The following is a 15,140-nucleotide window of genomic DNA, read 5'->3' as shown; positions in this document are numbered from 1 at the left end:
AGATCACATGTGAATTTTAGATATATAACAAATATGTCTGTGTATCTCATTTCTCATTTCCCACCACACTGATAATTTAACCTAATCTTTGTCAAGATTTAATTTGTGGTCACTATTCATAACCCTGCAACTTCTGTTTTTGTCTCAAAAATGCAGAAAATCCGAAATGAGGCGGAGGCTGAACAGCCAGTTTTTGATTCTCTTGAAGAAGAACTAAAGAAAGCCTCTACTGTGAGTGACAAGATGAGTCGTGTGCACAGTGAGCGCGATGCTGAGTTGGACCACTACAAGCAGCTTCAGTCTAGCGTTCAGGACCGGTGGAAGGCCGTGTTCACGCAGATTGACCTTCGTCAGAGAGAGCTTGAGCAGCTCGGCCGGCAGCTTGGCTATTACCGTGACAGTTATGATTGGCTTATCACTTGGATAGCAGAGGCCAAGCAAAGGCAAGAAAGGATCCAGACTGTGCCTATCACTGACAGCAAAACACTGAAAGAGCAACTGGCCCTGGAAAAGGTCAGTTATTGACGCTGATTTTTACCACCAGCCAAATGCATTGTCATCGCATAAAACACTGGAGTTCAATTTCATTTTTATCCTGCTTTTCAAAACAGAAATTACTGGAGGAGATTGAGAAGAACAAAGGCAAAGTTGATGAGTGTCAGAAATATGCTAAAGGATACATTGACACAATCAAGGTGAGAATGAGACGCTTGTATTATAAAATTAAAACTGTAGCTCCCTCTTTTTGACATGTGGTCGCTAAGCTGAAATGCCACTGAATAAAAAAAAGGCCAATAAAGAAGGGCATTACCAAATTTACAGATTTAAATTTAACTCCAGTGTATGTTTTTTTTCCCCCAAAAGGACTATGAACTCCAGTTGGTTGCCTATAAAGCTCAAGTGGAGCCTCATACTTCTCCTTTAAAGAAAACAAAACTGGATTCTACATCTGATAACATCATTCAGGAGGTATGTTTCTTCAAATCCATGTAATGAACATGTTACTACAAGACCACATATTAATCAGTGTTTCATCCTTATTCATGTGACTCTTCTTCCATACCAGTATGTAACACTGAGGACCCGATACAGTGAACTGATGACTCTGACCAGTCAGTACATCAAGTTCATCACTGATGCACAGCAACGCCTGGAGAATGAGGAGGTGCGTCACTCCTTGCTGAGAATCCCAAACAAACTAAAATTTAACATGACCTTAACCAACAAGCTAATCAACCAAACTAGCAGCATTTGTATTCTCCCATCACCACGCAATCATGTAATGTCTGAGTGTTTCATACTGACGCTCATGCTACAAGCACACATTCACAAGCACGCACACACACACATGGATAAACAGTATTTGATCGATATAGCACTGCTATTTGAGAGATTACGGTGAAATTACTTGGTGCTTCAAACTGAAATGGGTGAAGTATGGAAGTAGGTATGTTTTTCTTTTTTGGTTAAATTTACAGTCTCTAAATTGGATGATTTGTCCCATTAGTTGGAGGTTCTTTCTTTCTTTCTTTTTATTTATTTATTTATTTATTTATTTATTTATTTATAACTCTGGTCGCTTATAGACAGTTACATTCTATTTCCCACTATCTTGGGTTTTCCTTGTCAAATTCACACGTTTGGGTTTTTGAATTCTTTTCTTACCCTAATGGTGTGTTTGTTTGCTTCTCTTAACTGCTTGCCAGTGGTTTGCCCTGATGAATGCTTGAACTTGTTTGAGCAGTAAAGAGGTAAATGTTTAGTGGTGATGGTTTTTTCACATGGATTGTTTTTTATTTTCTTGCATTTTTCACTGTACCACATGGCATCATTTCGACATCTTTGGTGACTGGTGTGATAAAATACAGTACATTTTTCCGGTTATATTAATACCCTAGTATTAAAGAGACGTAACAAAGCTAAGTCATTAGACAAATGCAAGAAACTTACAAGAGTGAACATTTAGTTACTTAACATGGGAGCATGGGAGCCTTACTTACTCAAGGAACTTCTCTAAGTCAACCTTACTAGTATATTCGAGTGGAGGGGATTTTATTCTTATAATTGGTGTCCTGACTAACAGTGGAATTTTCTGAAGCCTTTTCACTTTGACTTTTCCTTTGCTTCTTTTTCATTTTGTTGTGTGGTTTATATGTAGTGATTTAAAGAACCCTATTTTTTTTTTAAAAAAGTACCATCAGATAAATATATACTAAAAACTGAATATATATGATTTGGTATGGTACATAAATAATTTAAACGACTGTACATCAAATTACCTTTGTACAGCCTCACTACTATTGTAGGATTGTGATATTAAGTAATCATAGACAGCAAGTGGAAGACCAATATTCTTGCATGCAATGTGATTTTTCCTTTCGTGAAATAATGTCCATTCCATCCATTAACAAAAAACTTCATCCATTTTCACTGAATTGCCTTGTCATGAATTAATTTCATTGCACCGTGAATTTAACCTCAGTTTAATGTACTTTGCATCTGACGTTGATCTTTGACTTGTTCTGTTAGCTGACTTTTAACATTAACATTGCACTGGTAATACATTACATTGCATTGCTCTTATTCCAGTGTGATTATGTTGTGATTACCATTGTAATTACAATGTTAAACCCGCACTGTTTAGAGCTGGTAAATGTAAACTGTTACCTTCCACGTGTCATGCTCTATTATAATCATTTCTTTACCATTTGCTTCCACTAATGCAGAAAGCTGCAAAGAAACTCAAAGCAGAAGAACAGAAAAAAATGGCAGAGATGCAGGCTGAGTTAGACAAACAAAAGCAATTAGCAGAAGCACATGCAAAGGCCATTGAAAAGGCTGAAAAAGAGGCGCAAGAGTTGAAACTCAAAATGCAGGAAGAAGTTAATAAGAGAGAAATCGCTGCTGTAGATGCAGAAAAGCAAAAGCACAACGTCCAAATCGAACTTCATGAGCTCAAAAACCTTTCAGAGCAACAAATTAAAGACAAAACTCAGCAAGTGGATGATGCACTTCAGAGCAGAACAAAGATTGAAGAGGAAATCCGTCTTATAAGAATCCAACTTGAGACAACAGTAAAACAAAAATCGACAGCTGAATCTGAGCTCCAGCAACTTCGTGACAGAGCAGCTGATGCTGAAAAACTGAGGAAGGCTGCCCAAGAAGAAGCAGAAAAGCTACGCAAACAGGTTAATGAAGAGACCCAGAAAAAGCGTATGGCAGAGGAGGAACTGAAATTAAAATTTGAGGCAGAAAAGGAGGCAGCAAGGCAAAAACAAAAAGCACTGGATGACCTTGAAATGCTCAAATTGCAGGCAGAGGAGGCAGAAAGGCAAGTGAAGCAAGCAGAAATCGAAAAGGAAAGACAAATCCAGGTTGCTCATCAGGCGGCACAGAAAAGTGCTGCCATTGAGCTCCAGAGCAAACACTTGTCCTTTGTGGAAAAGACCTCAAAGTTGGAAGAATCACTCAAACAGGAGCATGGTACTGTCCTTCAACTGCAACAAGAAGCATCACGCCTTACGAAACAACACGAAGATGCGGAATCGGCTAGAGAAGAGGCCGAAAAGGAACTTGAGAAATGGAGACAAAAAGCCAATGAGGCCCTTCGTCTAAGGCTCCAGGCTGAAGAAGAATCCCACAAAAAGAATCTTGCACAAGAAGAAGCAGAGAAACAAAAGGATGATGCAGAGCGTGAGGCTAAAAAAAGAGCAAAGGCTGAAGAATCAGCCCTTAAGCAGAGAGACATGGCTGAGAAAGAGCTCGAAAGGCAGAGGAAGATGGCCGAGAGCACAGCACAGCAGAAGCTCGTTGCAGAACAGGAGCTGATTCGTCTCAAGGCAGACTTTGACAATGCAGAACAACAACGATCCTTGCTCGAAGACGAGCTCTACCGTCTGAAGAATGAAGTCATCGCAGCTCAACAACAGAGGAAACAGCTTGAAGACGAACTAGCCAAAGTTAGAAGTGAAATGGATGTACTCCTACAGCTGAAGTCAAAGGCAGAAAAGGAGACCATGTCAAACACAGAGAAGAGCAAACAGCTTCTTGAGGCAGAGGCCGCCAAGATGAGGGACCTGGCTGAAGAGGCAGGCAAGCTAAGAACCATTGCTGAAGAGGCTAAGCATCAAAGACAAGTTGCTGAGGATGAAGCAGCTCGTCAGAGAGCAGAGGCTGAGAGGATTCTCAAAGAGAAGCTTGCAGCCATCAGCGAGGCCACCCGTTTGAAAACTGAGGCAGAAATTGCTTTGAAAGAAAAAGAAGCAGAAAATGAGAGACTGCGTAGGCAAGCTGAAGACGAAGCTTACCAGAGGAAAGCTTTAGAAGACCAAGCCAATCAGCACAAGCGAGCAATTGAAGAGAAGATAATTCAACTGAAAATGTCATCTGAAGCTGAAATGGATAGACAAAAGGCCATAGTGGACGACACACTCAAACAGAGGCGAGTTGTCGAAGAAGAGATCAGAATCCTCAAATTCAACTTTGAAAAAGCATCATCGGGAAAGCTCGATCTGGAACTCGAGCTGAATAAGCTGAAAAATATTGCAGAGGAAACACAACAAAGCAGGATCCAAGCAGAGGAGGAAGCTGAAAACCTCAGAAGGCTTGCTCTTGAGGAGGAGCGAAAGAGGAGGGAAGCAGAGGACAAAGTTAAGATGATCACTGCCGCAGAGGAAGAGGCAGCTCGACAGTGCAAGGCAGCTCAGGATGAACTTCAGCGACTAAAAAAGAAGGCAGAAGAAGCCAGGAAGCAAAAAGAATTGGCTGATAAAGAAGCTGAAAAACAAGTTGTAGCAGCTCAACAAGCTGCCCTGAAATGCAGTGCAGCGGAACAGCAAGCACAGAGTGTTCTCGCTCAACAGAAAGAGGATAGTATCATGCAGAAGAAGCTCAAAGACGAATATGAGAAAGCCAGAATGCTTGCCAAAGAAGCCGAGGCTGCAAAGGAGAAGGCAGAGCAGGAAGCAGCACTGCTCCGTCAACAAGCGGAGGAAGCAGAGCGACAAAAAATGGCTGCTGAATTAGAAGCCACAAACCAAGCCAAAGCCCAGGAAGACGCTGAGAGGTTGAGGAAGGAAGCCGAATTTGAAGCTGCTAAACTTGCCCAAGCTGAAGCTGCAGCATTGAAGCAGAAGCAACAAGCGGATGCTGAAATGGCAAAGCACAAAAAACTGGCAGAGCAAACACTAAAGCAGAAATTCGTCGTAGAACAAGAGCTCACAAAAGTTAAACTTCAGCTTAATGAGACCGATAATCAAAAGTCTTTCCTCGATGAAGAGCTGCATCGCTTAAAGGATGAGGTTGACGATGCTGTCAAACAAAAATCCCAGGTTGAAGATGAACTGTTGAAAGTAAAAGTTCAGATGGAAGAGCTGCTGAAGCTTAAAATGAAAATTGAGGAGGAGAATCAACGCCTCATCAAGAAAGACAAAGACAACACTCAGAAATTCCTTGCAGAGGAAGCAGAAAACATGAAAAATCTTGCTGAGAATGCTGCAAGACTTAGTGTAGAAGCACAAGAGGCAGCTCGCTTGAGGCAGCTTGCTGAAGAAGACCTGAATCAGCAACGGGCTCTTGCGGACAAAATGCTCAAAGAGAAGATGCAGGCCATTCAGGAAGCATCGAAATTTAGAGCAGAGGCAGAGATGCTTCAGAGGCAGAAGGACTTGGCTCAAGAACAAGCACAAAAGCTCCTTGAGGACAAACAGCTTATGCAGCAACTGCTGGAAGAGGAAACTGAGGAATATCAGAAATCCCTCGAAGCCGAAAGAAAAAGGCAATTGGAGATCGCAGCAGAGGCAGAAAAACTTAGGCTCCAAGTTTCTCAGCTCAGTGAAGCCCAGGCTAAAGCGGAAGAAGAAGCGAAAAAATTCAAGCAACAAGCTGATACAATAGCGTCCCGTCTTCATCAAACTGAAATTGCCACTAAAGAAAAAATGACTGTTGTTGAAAAACTGGAATTTGAGAGACAAAATAACAGCAAAGAAGCCGGCGACTTACGCAACGCTATCGCAGAGCTTGAGAAAGAGAAGGCTAGACTGAAAAGAGATGCTGAAGAACTTCAAAATAAATCTAAAGAGGTATTGTGTCAAAATGGCATAACAACGCAGTTTATGCCATTGTTAACTCTCAAAACTAACCCAGTTTTTTCTTCCAATTTCTCCTATCTCTTTTGTTCGATTAAACTAACCATGCATCTTTGATTTTTAGTTTCACTTTATTTTTGCAGTGCACTGTGCTCATGCACATCCCACCCTGAATGTGTCATGCCATGAAACATTTCTAGGGACCACGTCATTATATTGTTGTTTAAAAATATATCTATATCACACAGCAGTAAATCCTAATTAGGATGTGTAACCTACAATGTGAAAAGTAATATCAATTTTACAGAAGCAAACATTTTCATTTTATCAGCAAATGGTTATAGTAAATGCTTGGGATAATGCAGTAGGACAAAACTAGACTTTCTGGGATTGTGTATAAAAAAAACTGGGCAATTTATTCCATCCGAAACAGTTTTTTTACTCATAATAGGCTAAATGTGGTGTGGTATATAGAGTGGTTAATAAAGATGTTACTTTCTTCCAGTTGAAAAACAAGTTGTTTGAAAAAATTAGAAATCAATCCACATAAAATAAATTATCATGCATTAGCAGATTGCACTGTATGGTGTTTGGTGTGGTGGTTTGAAACACAAAAACTGGTGTGAGGAACATATATGCAGCCCAGCAAAAACTTTTACTGACTTGTTTTTTTTCTTGCTTTTTCCCTGCCAGATGGCTGATGCGCAGCAGAAACAAATTGAACATGAGAAGACAATGCTCCAGCAAACATTCCTTACAGAAAAAGAAATGTTGTTGAAAAAGGAGAAGCTCATTGAAGATGAGAAAAAGAGATTGGAGAGCCAATTTGAAGAGGAAGTCAAAAAGGCACAAGCTCTGAAAGATGAACAGGAGCGCCAAAGACTACAGATGGAGGAAGAGAAGAAGAAATTGCAAGCTACTATGGATGCGGCTCTTAATAAACAGAAAGAAGCTGAAAAGGAGATGATAAACAAGCAAAAAGAAATGCAGGAACTTGAAAAGAAGAGACTGGATCAGGAAAGAATCCTAGCAGAAGAGAACCAGAAACTGCGTGAGAAACTCCAGCAGATGGAGACAGTTCAGACTGTCAAGGTTACTACGGTTGACAATGTTTTCAATGGGCAAAATGTCAGTGACGCAGTAGACAGTGTGGGGAAGAAACCAGATCCATTATCTTTTGATGGTATTCGTGAAAAAGTCCCAGCTAGCAGACTTTTCGAGTTAGGTCTTTTACCAAAGAAAGATTTTGATAAGCTCAAAAATGGTAAAACTACAGTTCAAGATCTTGGTGAGAAAGAACACCTCAAAACCATCCTCAAAGGAAAGAACAGCATTGCTGGTATTTTGACACCATCGAATAAAAAGGTGTCAATCTACCAAGCATCTCAAGAGAAAAAAATTACTCCAGGCACAGCCATGATACTTCTTGAAGCTCAGGCAGCAACTGGTTACATGCTGGATCCCATTAATAAGAAAAAGCTTCCTGTTAATGATGCTGTCAAGGAAGGCTTGATTGGCCCAGAGCTACATAATAAAATGCTTTTAGCCGAAAGAGCTGTTATTGGATACAAAGATCCATATACAGGGGACAAAATATCTGTCTTTGAATCAATGAAGAAGGGTCTGATAGAACATGATCATGCTATCAGAGTCCTTGAGGCTCAGATCGCAACAGGGGGCATCATTGATCCTGTCAATAGTCACCGTGTGCCCAAAGAAGTGGCCTATAAACAGGGACTATATGATCCAGAAATGCACAAGACTTTAGAAAAACCAGCAGATGATGCAAAAGGTTACTTTGATCCTAGCACCCAAGAGCCACTGACATATTCTGAGCTAATGATGAGATGTAAACCTGACCCTGAAACTGGCTTGCTTCTTTTGCCAATCACAGATAAAGCTGCACAATGCTCAAGTATATACACAGAGGAAGAGACCAAGGATGTGTTCAGTAAAACAACTGTGTCTGTTCCATTTGGAAAATTCAAGGGAAAGACTGTCACCATTTGGGAAATAATAAATTCGGAATACTTCACTGAAGATCAAAAGAAAGATCTTCTCCGTCAGTACAAGACAGGCAAGATCACAATTGAGAAAATTATTAAGATTGTAATCACTGTGGCAGAAGAAAAAGAAAAGAAGAATGAAATTAACTTCAGTGGTCTTCGAGCACCGGTTCCTGCTTCTGAACTCCTTGAATCCAAAATTATCGATAAAGACCTGTACAACAAATTGCAAAAGGGTAATAAGACTGTCAAAGAGGTATCTGAAATGGACCCTGTCAACAAAGCTCTTAAAGGCACAAATTGCATTGCAGGCATAGTTACTGAGTCATCAAAGGAGCCCATGTCCTTTTATAAGGCAATGAAGAAGGACATATTGAGACCTGGGCTTGCCTTAAATATGCTTGAAGCCCAAGCAGGAACAGGCTATGTGGTTGATCCTGTTGAAAATCAGAAGTACACTGTTGATGAAGCTGTCAAAGCAGGGGTTGTTGGTCCTGAACTGCACGAAAAACTCTTGAGTGCAGAGAGAGCTGTTACCGGTTACAAAGATCCATATACTGGAAAGACGGTCTCTCTGTTTCAAGCAATGAAAAAAGATCTGATTCCTAAAGAGCAAGGAATCAGACTGCTAGATGCCCAAATGACCACGGGTGGCATCATTGATCCCGTCAATAGCCATCGTGTTCCCCATGATGTCGCTTGCAAGCGAAATTATTTTGATGATGAAATGAAACGCGTTCTAAGTCAACCAACTGATGAAGTCAAATGTTTCTATGACCCCAACACGAAAGAAAATGCCACATACGCACAGCTGTTCCAGAGATGTTTAACTGACGAAGAAACCGGTCTGCAGCTTTTCTTTCTCACCAATGAAGCCATCAATGCAAAGGAAGAGCCAACACTTAGTGAGGCCCAGACAAAAGAGGCTATGACTCAGGAAACTATTGAACTGGATTACGGGCCACTCAAGGGCAGGAAAATGACCATTTGGGATCTTATAAACTCTGACTATTTGACTGAGGCACAAAGACTTGACCTGCTCAAACAATTTAGGTCTGGAAAGATAACAATTGAAAAGATACTTAAAATTATCATCACGATTATAGAAGAAGAGGAGGCAAAGAAACAGGAACAGCTAAACTTCAAGGGTCTCAGATCACCCATACCAGCAGGTCGTCTTCATGAGTCCAAAATAATTGACAAAACAACACTAAATCTTCTTCAACATGGCAAGACAACACCTAAAAAAGTCAGTGAGAATCCCCATGTGAAGAAATATCTCCAGGGCTCAGATTGTGTTGCTGGCATTTTCCTAGAGCCAAAACAAGAGACATTAAGCATTTATCAGGCTATGAAGAAAAACCTGATCAGACAGAACACGGGTCTTTCACTTCTGGAGGCTCAGGCTGCTACCGGGTTCATTGTAGATCCTGTGAAAAAACAATTTTTGACAGTAGATGAAGCCGTAAAATCTGGTCTTGTAGGCCCTGAGCTCCATGAGAAATTGCTCTCTGCAGAAAAGGCTGTCACGGGATATAAAGATCCATTTACAGGCAACAAAATAGGACTCTTTGAAGCTATGCAAAAGGATCTGATTTTGAAAGACCAAGCACTGCCATTCCTAGAGGCACAAATGGTCACTGGAGGAATAATTGACCCTGTCAACAGTTTCCGTGTCCCAATGGATGTTGCATTTGACAAGAACATTTTCAGTCAGGAAATGGCTAACAGACTCTCTCAGCCATCTGATGATAACAAGGTTTTCATAGACCCAGAAACTGATGAAAATGTAACATATAGACAGCTTAAAGACAAGTGCAAAAGAGATCCAGATACAGGCATGTGTATCCTCCCACTATCAAAGCCTCAGTCTCCTACAGTTGTGGAGAAGACGTATCTCTTCACGGAGGAGCAAACACAGAGTGACCTGGCCAATACCCAAATTGACGTTCCGATTGAGGGTGTTGCTGAGCAATCCACAAACCTCTGGGATATCATGAACTCAAATTTGATTCCAGAACAGCAGAGGCAAAAGCTTATCGATGAATATCGTTCTGGAAACATCACCAAAGAGCGAATGATCATAATTATTATTGAAATCATGGAGCAGAGAGAGATCATCCGAAATGAGAGTCCTCTTCTATGTAAGACAATGAGGAGACAAGTTACCATTGAGGAGCTGCACAATGCCCGTATCATTGACTTGGAAACGTACAACCTTCTTAAACAGGGCAAACGAAATATCCGCGACATAATGGAGATGACTAGTGTAAAACAGTATTTATATGGCACTGGCTGTGTTGCCGGAGTCCAGACTGACTCGAGCTCAAAGATCAGTATATACCAAGCAATGAACAGGGGATTTCTTAAACCAGAAATTGCCCTTTGCCTCCTGGAAGCACAGGCAGCGACAGGATTCATTGTTGATCCGGTAAAAAATGAGACGCTTACTGTTGATGAAGCCGTTCGTAAGGGTGTTGTAGGCCCCGAGATCCATGATAAACTACTTTCTGCTGAGAGAGCAGTTACGGGATACAAGGACCCATACAGCGGAAAAGTCATATCTCTTTTCCAGGCGATGAAAAAAGATCTCGTTAAAGAGGATTATGCTCTGAAAATGTTAGAAGCACAATCTGCCACAGGAGGAATTATTGATCCTGTATTCCAGTTCCACCTACCCACAGACATTGCTATGCAGAGGGGTTATATCAACAAGGAAACCAACGAGAAATTGACAGATGACGTTAAAGGTTTCGTTGACCCTGTTACTGATGAGAACTTGTCATATGCACAGCTACTTAAGAGATGCACGCTAGAGGGCGGGTTGCGTCTCCTCTCTCTGGGAGACAAGAGACTGACGTTCAAGGGCCTTAGAAAACAAATCACAATGGAAGAACTTGTCCTTTCACAAATTATTGACCAGAAAACGGTCACTGAACTAAATCAAGGTCTTATTTCAGTGGAGGAGGTCAGTAATAGGTTATCCAAGTACCTTGAGGGCACAAGCTGCATTGCAGGTGTATTCATAGAGAACACAAGAGAACGTCTATCAATTTACCAAGCCATGAAGAAAAACATGATCAGGCCAGGCACAGCCTTCGAACTTCTTGAGGCCCAGGCAGCCACAGGGTATGTTATTGACCCAATCAAAAACCTTAAGCTGACTGTTAATGAAGCAGTGAAAATGGGAATTGTTGGACCTGAATTCAAAGACAAACTTCTTTCTGCGGAGCGTGCAGTGACGGGATATAGAGATCCCTATTCAGGCAAGACAATATCACTCTTCCAGGCCATGAAAAAGGAACTCATCCTAAAAGATCATGGCATCCGTCTCTTAGAGGCTCAGATAGCCACTGGTGGAATAATTGACCCAGAGGAAAGTCACAGATTGCCAGTTGAGATGGCCTATGAACGTGGTTTCTTTGATGAGGAAATGAATGAAATACTGACAGACCCATCTGATGACACTAAAGGGTTCTTTGATCCCAACACTGAAGAGAACCTAACATACCTGCAACTCATGGAGAGATGCATTACTGATCCTGACACTGGCCTGGTTCTCCTTCTCCTTAAACAAAAGAAGCGAGAGAGAAAGACTTCCTCAAAATCCTCAGTTCGTAAACGAAGAGTTGTTATTGTTGACCCAGATACAGGCAAAGAAATGACAGTGTATGAGGCCTACAGGAGGGGACTCATTGACAACCAGACCTACTTGGAGCTTGCTCAACAAGAGTGTGAATGGGAAGAAATCACAATGACATCCTCAGATGGTACAGTCAAATCCGTCATTATTGACAGGAAGTCAGGAAGACAATATGATGTGGATGACGCTCTTGCACGTGGCCTCATTGACCAAAATTCTCTTGAAACATATCGATCTGGAAACCTGTCCATCACAGAGTTTGCTGACATGCTTACCGGAAACATGGGAGGCTTCCGTTCTCGCTCATCTTCATTTGGTTCCACATTTGGTTCTGATTTCTCCTCTCCCATGAGCCCAATTCCTTCCATAAAACCACCTGCAGTCATATGGAATGATCCAACAGAGGAGACTGGCCCTATAGCCGGAATCTTGGACATAGACACGTTGGAGAAGGTATCCATCACTGAGGCTATTCGCAGAAACTTGGTAGACAATATCACTGGCCAAAGACTGTTGGAGGCCCAAGCCTGTACCGGGGGAATAATTGACCCTTCCAGTGGAGAGAGATTTTCAGTCACAGACGCTGCAGAAAAGGGTCTTGTTGACAAAGTTATGGTAGATCGTCTTAATCTGGCTCAAAAAGCATTCAATGGATTTGAAGACCCCAGAACTAAGGAGCGGATGTCTGCCTCCCAAGCTCTGAAGAAGGGCTGGTTGTATTATGAAGCTGGGCAGCGATTCCTTGAAATACAATATCTGACAGGTGGACTTGTTGAGCCTGATGTCGAGGGAAGAGTCTCACTGGATGAATCAATCAAGAAGGGTACAATCGATGCCCGCACAGCCCAGAAACTTAGAGATGTCAATTCCTACTCAAGATACCTCACATGTCCAAAAACTAAACTCAAAATCTCTTTCAGAGATGCTATGGACAGAAGCATGGTAGAGGAAGGAACAAGTCTGAGGCTTCTGGAGGCCTCTTCACAGTCTAGCAAAGGCCTCTATAGTCCCTACAATGTCAGTGGCTCTGGATCTGCTTATGGTTCACGGTCGGGTTCAAGGACAGGTTCCCGATCAGGATCCAGGAGAGGCAGTATTGATGCAGGCTTCACCGTCAACTACTCTTCCTCTTCTTTCACATCTTCCTCAACTGGCTATAGCCGCAAGTTTTGATTGGCCATATCTGCCTTCAACAGCTTTATTAATTGACATACTCAACAAATAAATCAACAGTACGATTATATTGTTCATTTCTTTCTGTGGGGGAATAAAAAAATTATTAGCAGAGTAATTTATTTATTTTGGCCGCCAAATCAAGCCCTACCTTGACTATTTATGTTGTTTCAAGGAACCATGTCTCAAGTCTATTGAAAAAATTGAAAATAAAGAAAACAAAGAATTTCTGCAAATATAGGAATTATATTTTTTTGAAAGTCTAAATAAAAAAACTCAACATTCAGTATATCCAGCATGTTTCTGCTTTTTCAAAAGGGCTTCATAGCTCTTATTTTATGGCTAAAATTTTTGAAACATATATTTGTGTTTTCTGAACTAATGCTATTTTTTTGTCAAACTAAAATATTTGTCCAGTATTCCTTGTTTTATTTGAAATTCAATACATTGTTTATTTTGTATCTTTTTTGACACTACTAAACAAGATGCATAGTTACGACGTTTTGACAAAATCCGAATATGTATCTAATGCATACACAGATTCAAATGCTTGTATAGTCGAAAGAGATTTTGTGTTTTGTTGATTCTAATATTGGATTGTGTATTTGCAGTATCCAAGACACACTAAAATGTAAACACCAGAATACAACAGTGAGATTTCCTGTCTGAATGAAAGTTATGAAAAAAGAAAAAATACAGTACTTTCATATGAGTCTTTGTGATGCTTTGTATTTTATATTAAATGGACTTGCTTGCATGCTTTTTGTACTCTATACGCACTCTATACACGTCTTGGATTCTTCATAATCATTCTTCCCTGCAAACCCTAAGATGATGTCAGCCTACCTTCCACACATGATGCAGACCTGCCATCTGTTAATTTTGTTGTAAGTTGTTTTGCTTTTCCATGGTTTGTTTTTGTGTGTGTGTCCCTTACATTCATTAAGTCATTCATCATTCGAACTGCTTTTTCCTCAAATTCATTATACTTATTTCTTATTAGTTTGTCACCAGCAATACAAAATCAAGTTGACACATTTAAAAATAGTTTAGCGTTGCAATTTTATTGGTGTTTAACTACAATTGCTTTTCTTCTTTTCAACAGCTCCTTCAGTCTCTAAGAATCCCTCCTTTGAGCACAGATTTCCAGATGACCTCAGTTTATGAGCCCAACAAACTAGATGGATTTTTCAAACAGTATGAACATCCCATAGGAGCACAGGTACACTAAATGTCTAGAAATGGGTTATTTCAGTTTCATTAAGCTTTATATGAATAATTTAATTCAAAGATTGGCCATGACACCATTATTTGTTTACCTTGAGTTATTTTATTTTTTTAGCATTGGCGTCATTGTTTGTATTTTGCAATTGAAGAGAGCTGAGACAGACTCAACCTGACACCAACTCTGGTTGCTTGTACTGGAACCTTCTTCATCAAGGACTTTTAATTTTTTGCCACAATACTCATCACCACCCACAATTTCAGGAATTCATTTATATTTGAAAAAAATCAACCAACATGAACCTTTGTTAATATTTTTCCTAACATCCATATTAGTCATGCATGTTCTATTACACAAGACTTTAAAATACAAATCATTGTCATTTTGGTTTAATCTTCGATTCTTTTTGTTGTAGCAACAATGTTCAGTTTTTTGTTTTAATTTGCTACAGTAATATTAGGGTGAATATGGATATTCAATAGTAATAATGAGCTTGCTTTTAAAGAGATTTTGGTTTATACTATTTTTTTTTGACTGATGAATGTTCTTGACCTAACTTATGTAAATAAAACTTTTGAGATGCCCCATTGTCATTTTATATTAATATGATTTAAACCATCTATTTCCATTATTTTTACTATTGTTTCATTTATCCATCTGCTTAAATCAATAAAAAATCTAATTAAACATTTAAAAGGAACACGAAGCATGACCATTATGTCTATGGTAAACACAGGTCAACTGACTTAGTTTAGTGAATTGACCACAAGGGGACAGTATTTTCATTAGCGAACCATCTGTGGTGACCCTGACAAAAGCAGACTAGCCCCAAATATTCATGATATAATACATTTTAGTTATCATTTCTAATTGAGCCTCTTTTTATGATACATATGCATTCATTCATAGATAGATAGATAGATAGATAGATAGATAGATAGATAGATAGTGATCCCTGGGGGAAATACACATATCTATACAAATTATTGTAAAAGTAGCTGTCTCAC

The 15,140-nt window shown here is 40.1% G+C and overlaps 1 protein-coding gene across 22 annotated transcripts in view; it reads left to right on the top strand.

Moving 5' to 3' along the window:
• Positions 1-14,715, top strand: part of plecb (plectin b) — a 72,309-nt gene extending 57,594 nt beyond the window's left edge. For 21 of the 22 annotated variants that reach the window (XM_037273060.1, XM_037273062.1, XM_037273065.1 and 18 more), the window contains 7 exons: positions 157-513; positions 612-695; positions 865-969; positions 1,067-1,165; positions 2,727-6,080; positions 6,780-13,795; positions 14,014-14,715. In XM_037273060.1, the coding sequence (XP_037128955.1) occupies positions 157-513; positions 612-695; positions 865-969; positions 1,067-1,165; positions 2,727-6,080; positions 6,780-12,908 (10,128 nt within the window). In that variant the 3' untranslated portion in view covers positions 12,909-13,795; positions 14,014-14,715. The remainder of the gene's footprint in view (positions 1-156; positions 514-611; positions 696-864; positions 970-1,066; positions 1,166-2,726; positions 6,081-6,779; positions 13,796-14,013) is intronic. The other variant, XM_037273071.1, reaches the window with a different exon arrangement.
• Positions 14,716-15,140: the final 425 nt, after the last annotated feature.

This window comes from Syngnathus acus, chromosome 16, assembly GCF_901709675.1.
Source record: "Syngnathus acus chromosome 16, fSynAcu1.2, whole genome shotgun sequence".
Classification (NCBI taxonomy): Eukaryota; Metazoa; Chordata; class Actinopteri; order Syngnathiformes; family Syngnathidae; genus Syngnathus; species Syngnathus acus.
This window is presented reverse-complemented; position numbering and strand designations above follow the sequence as displayed.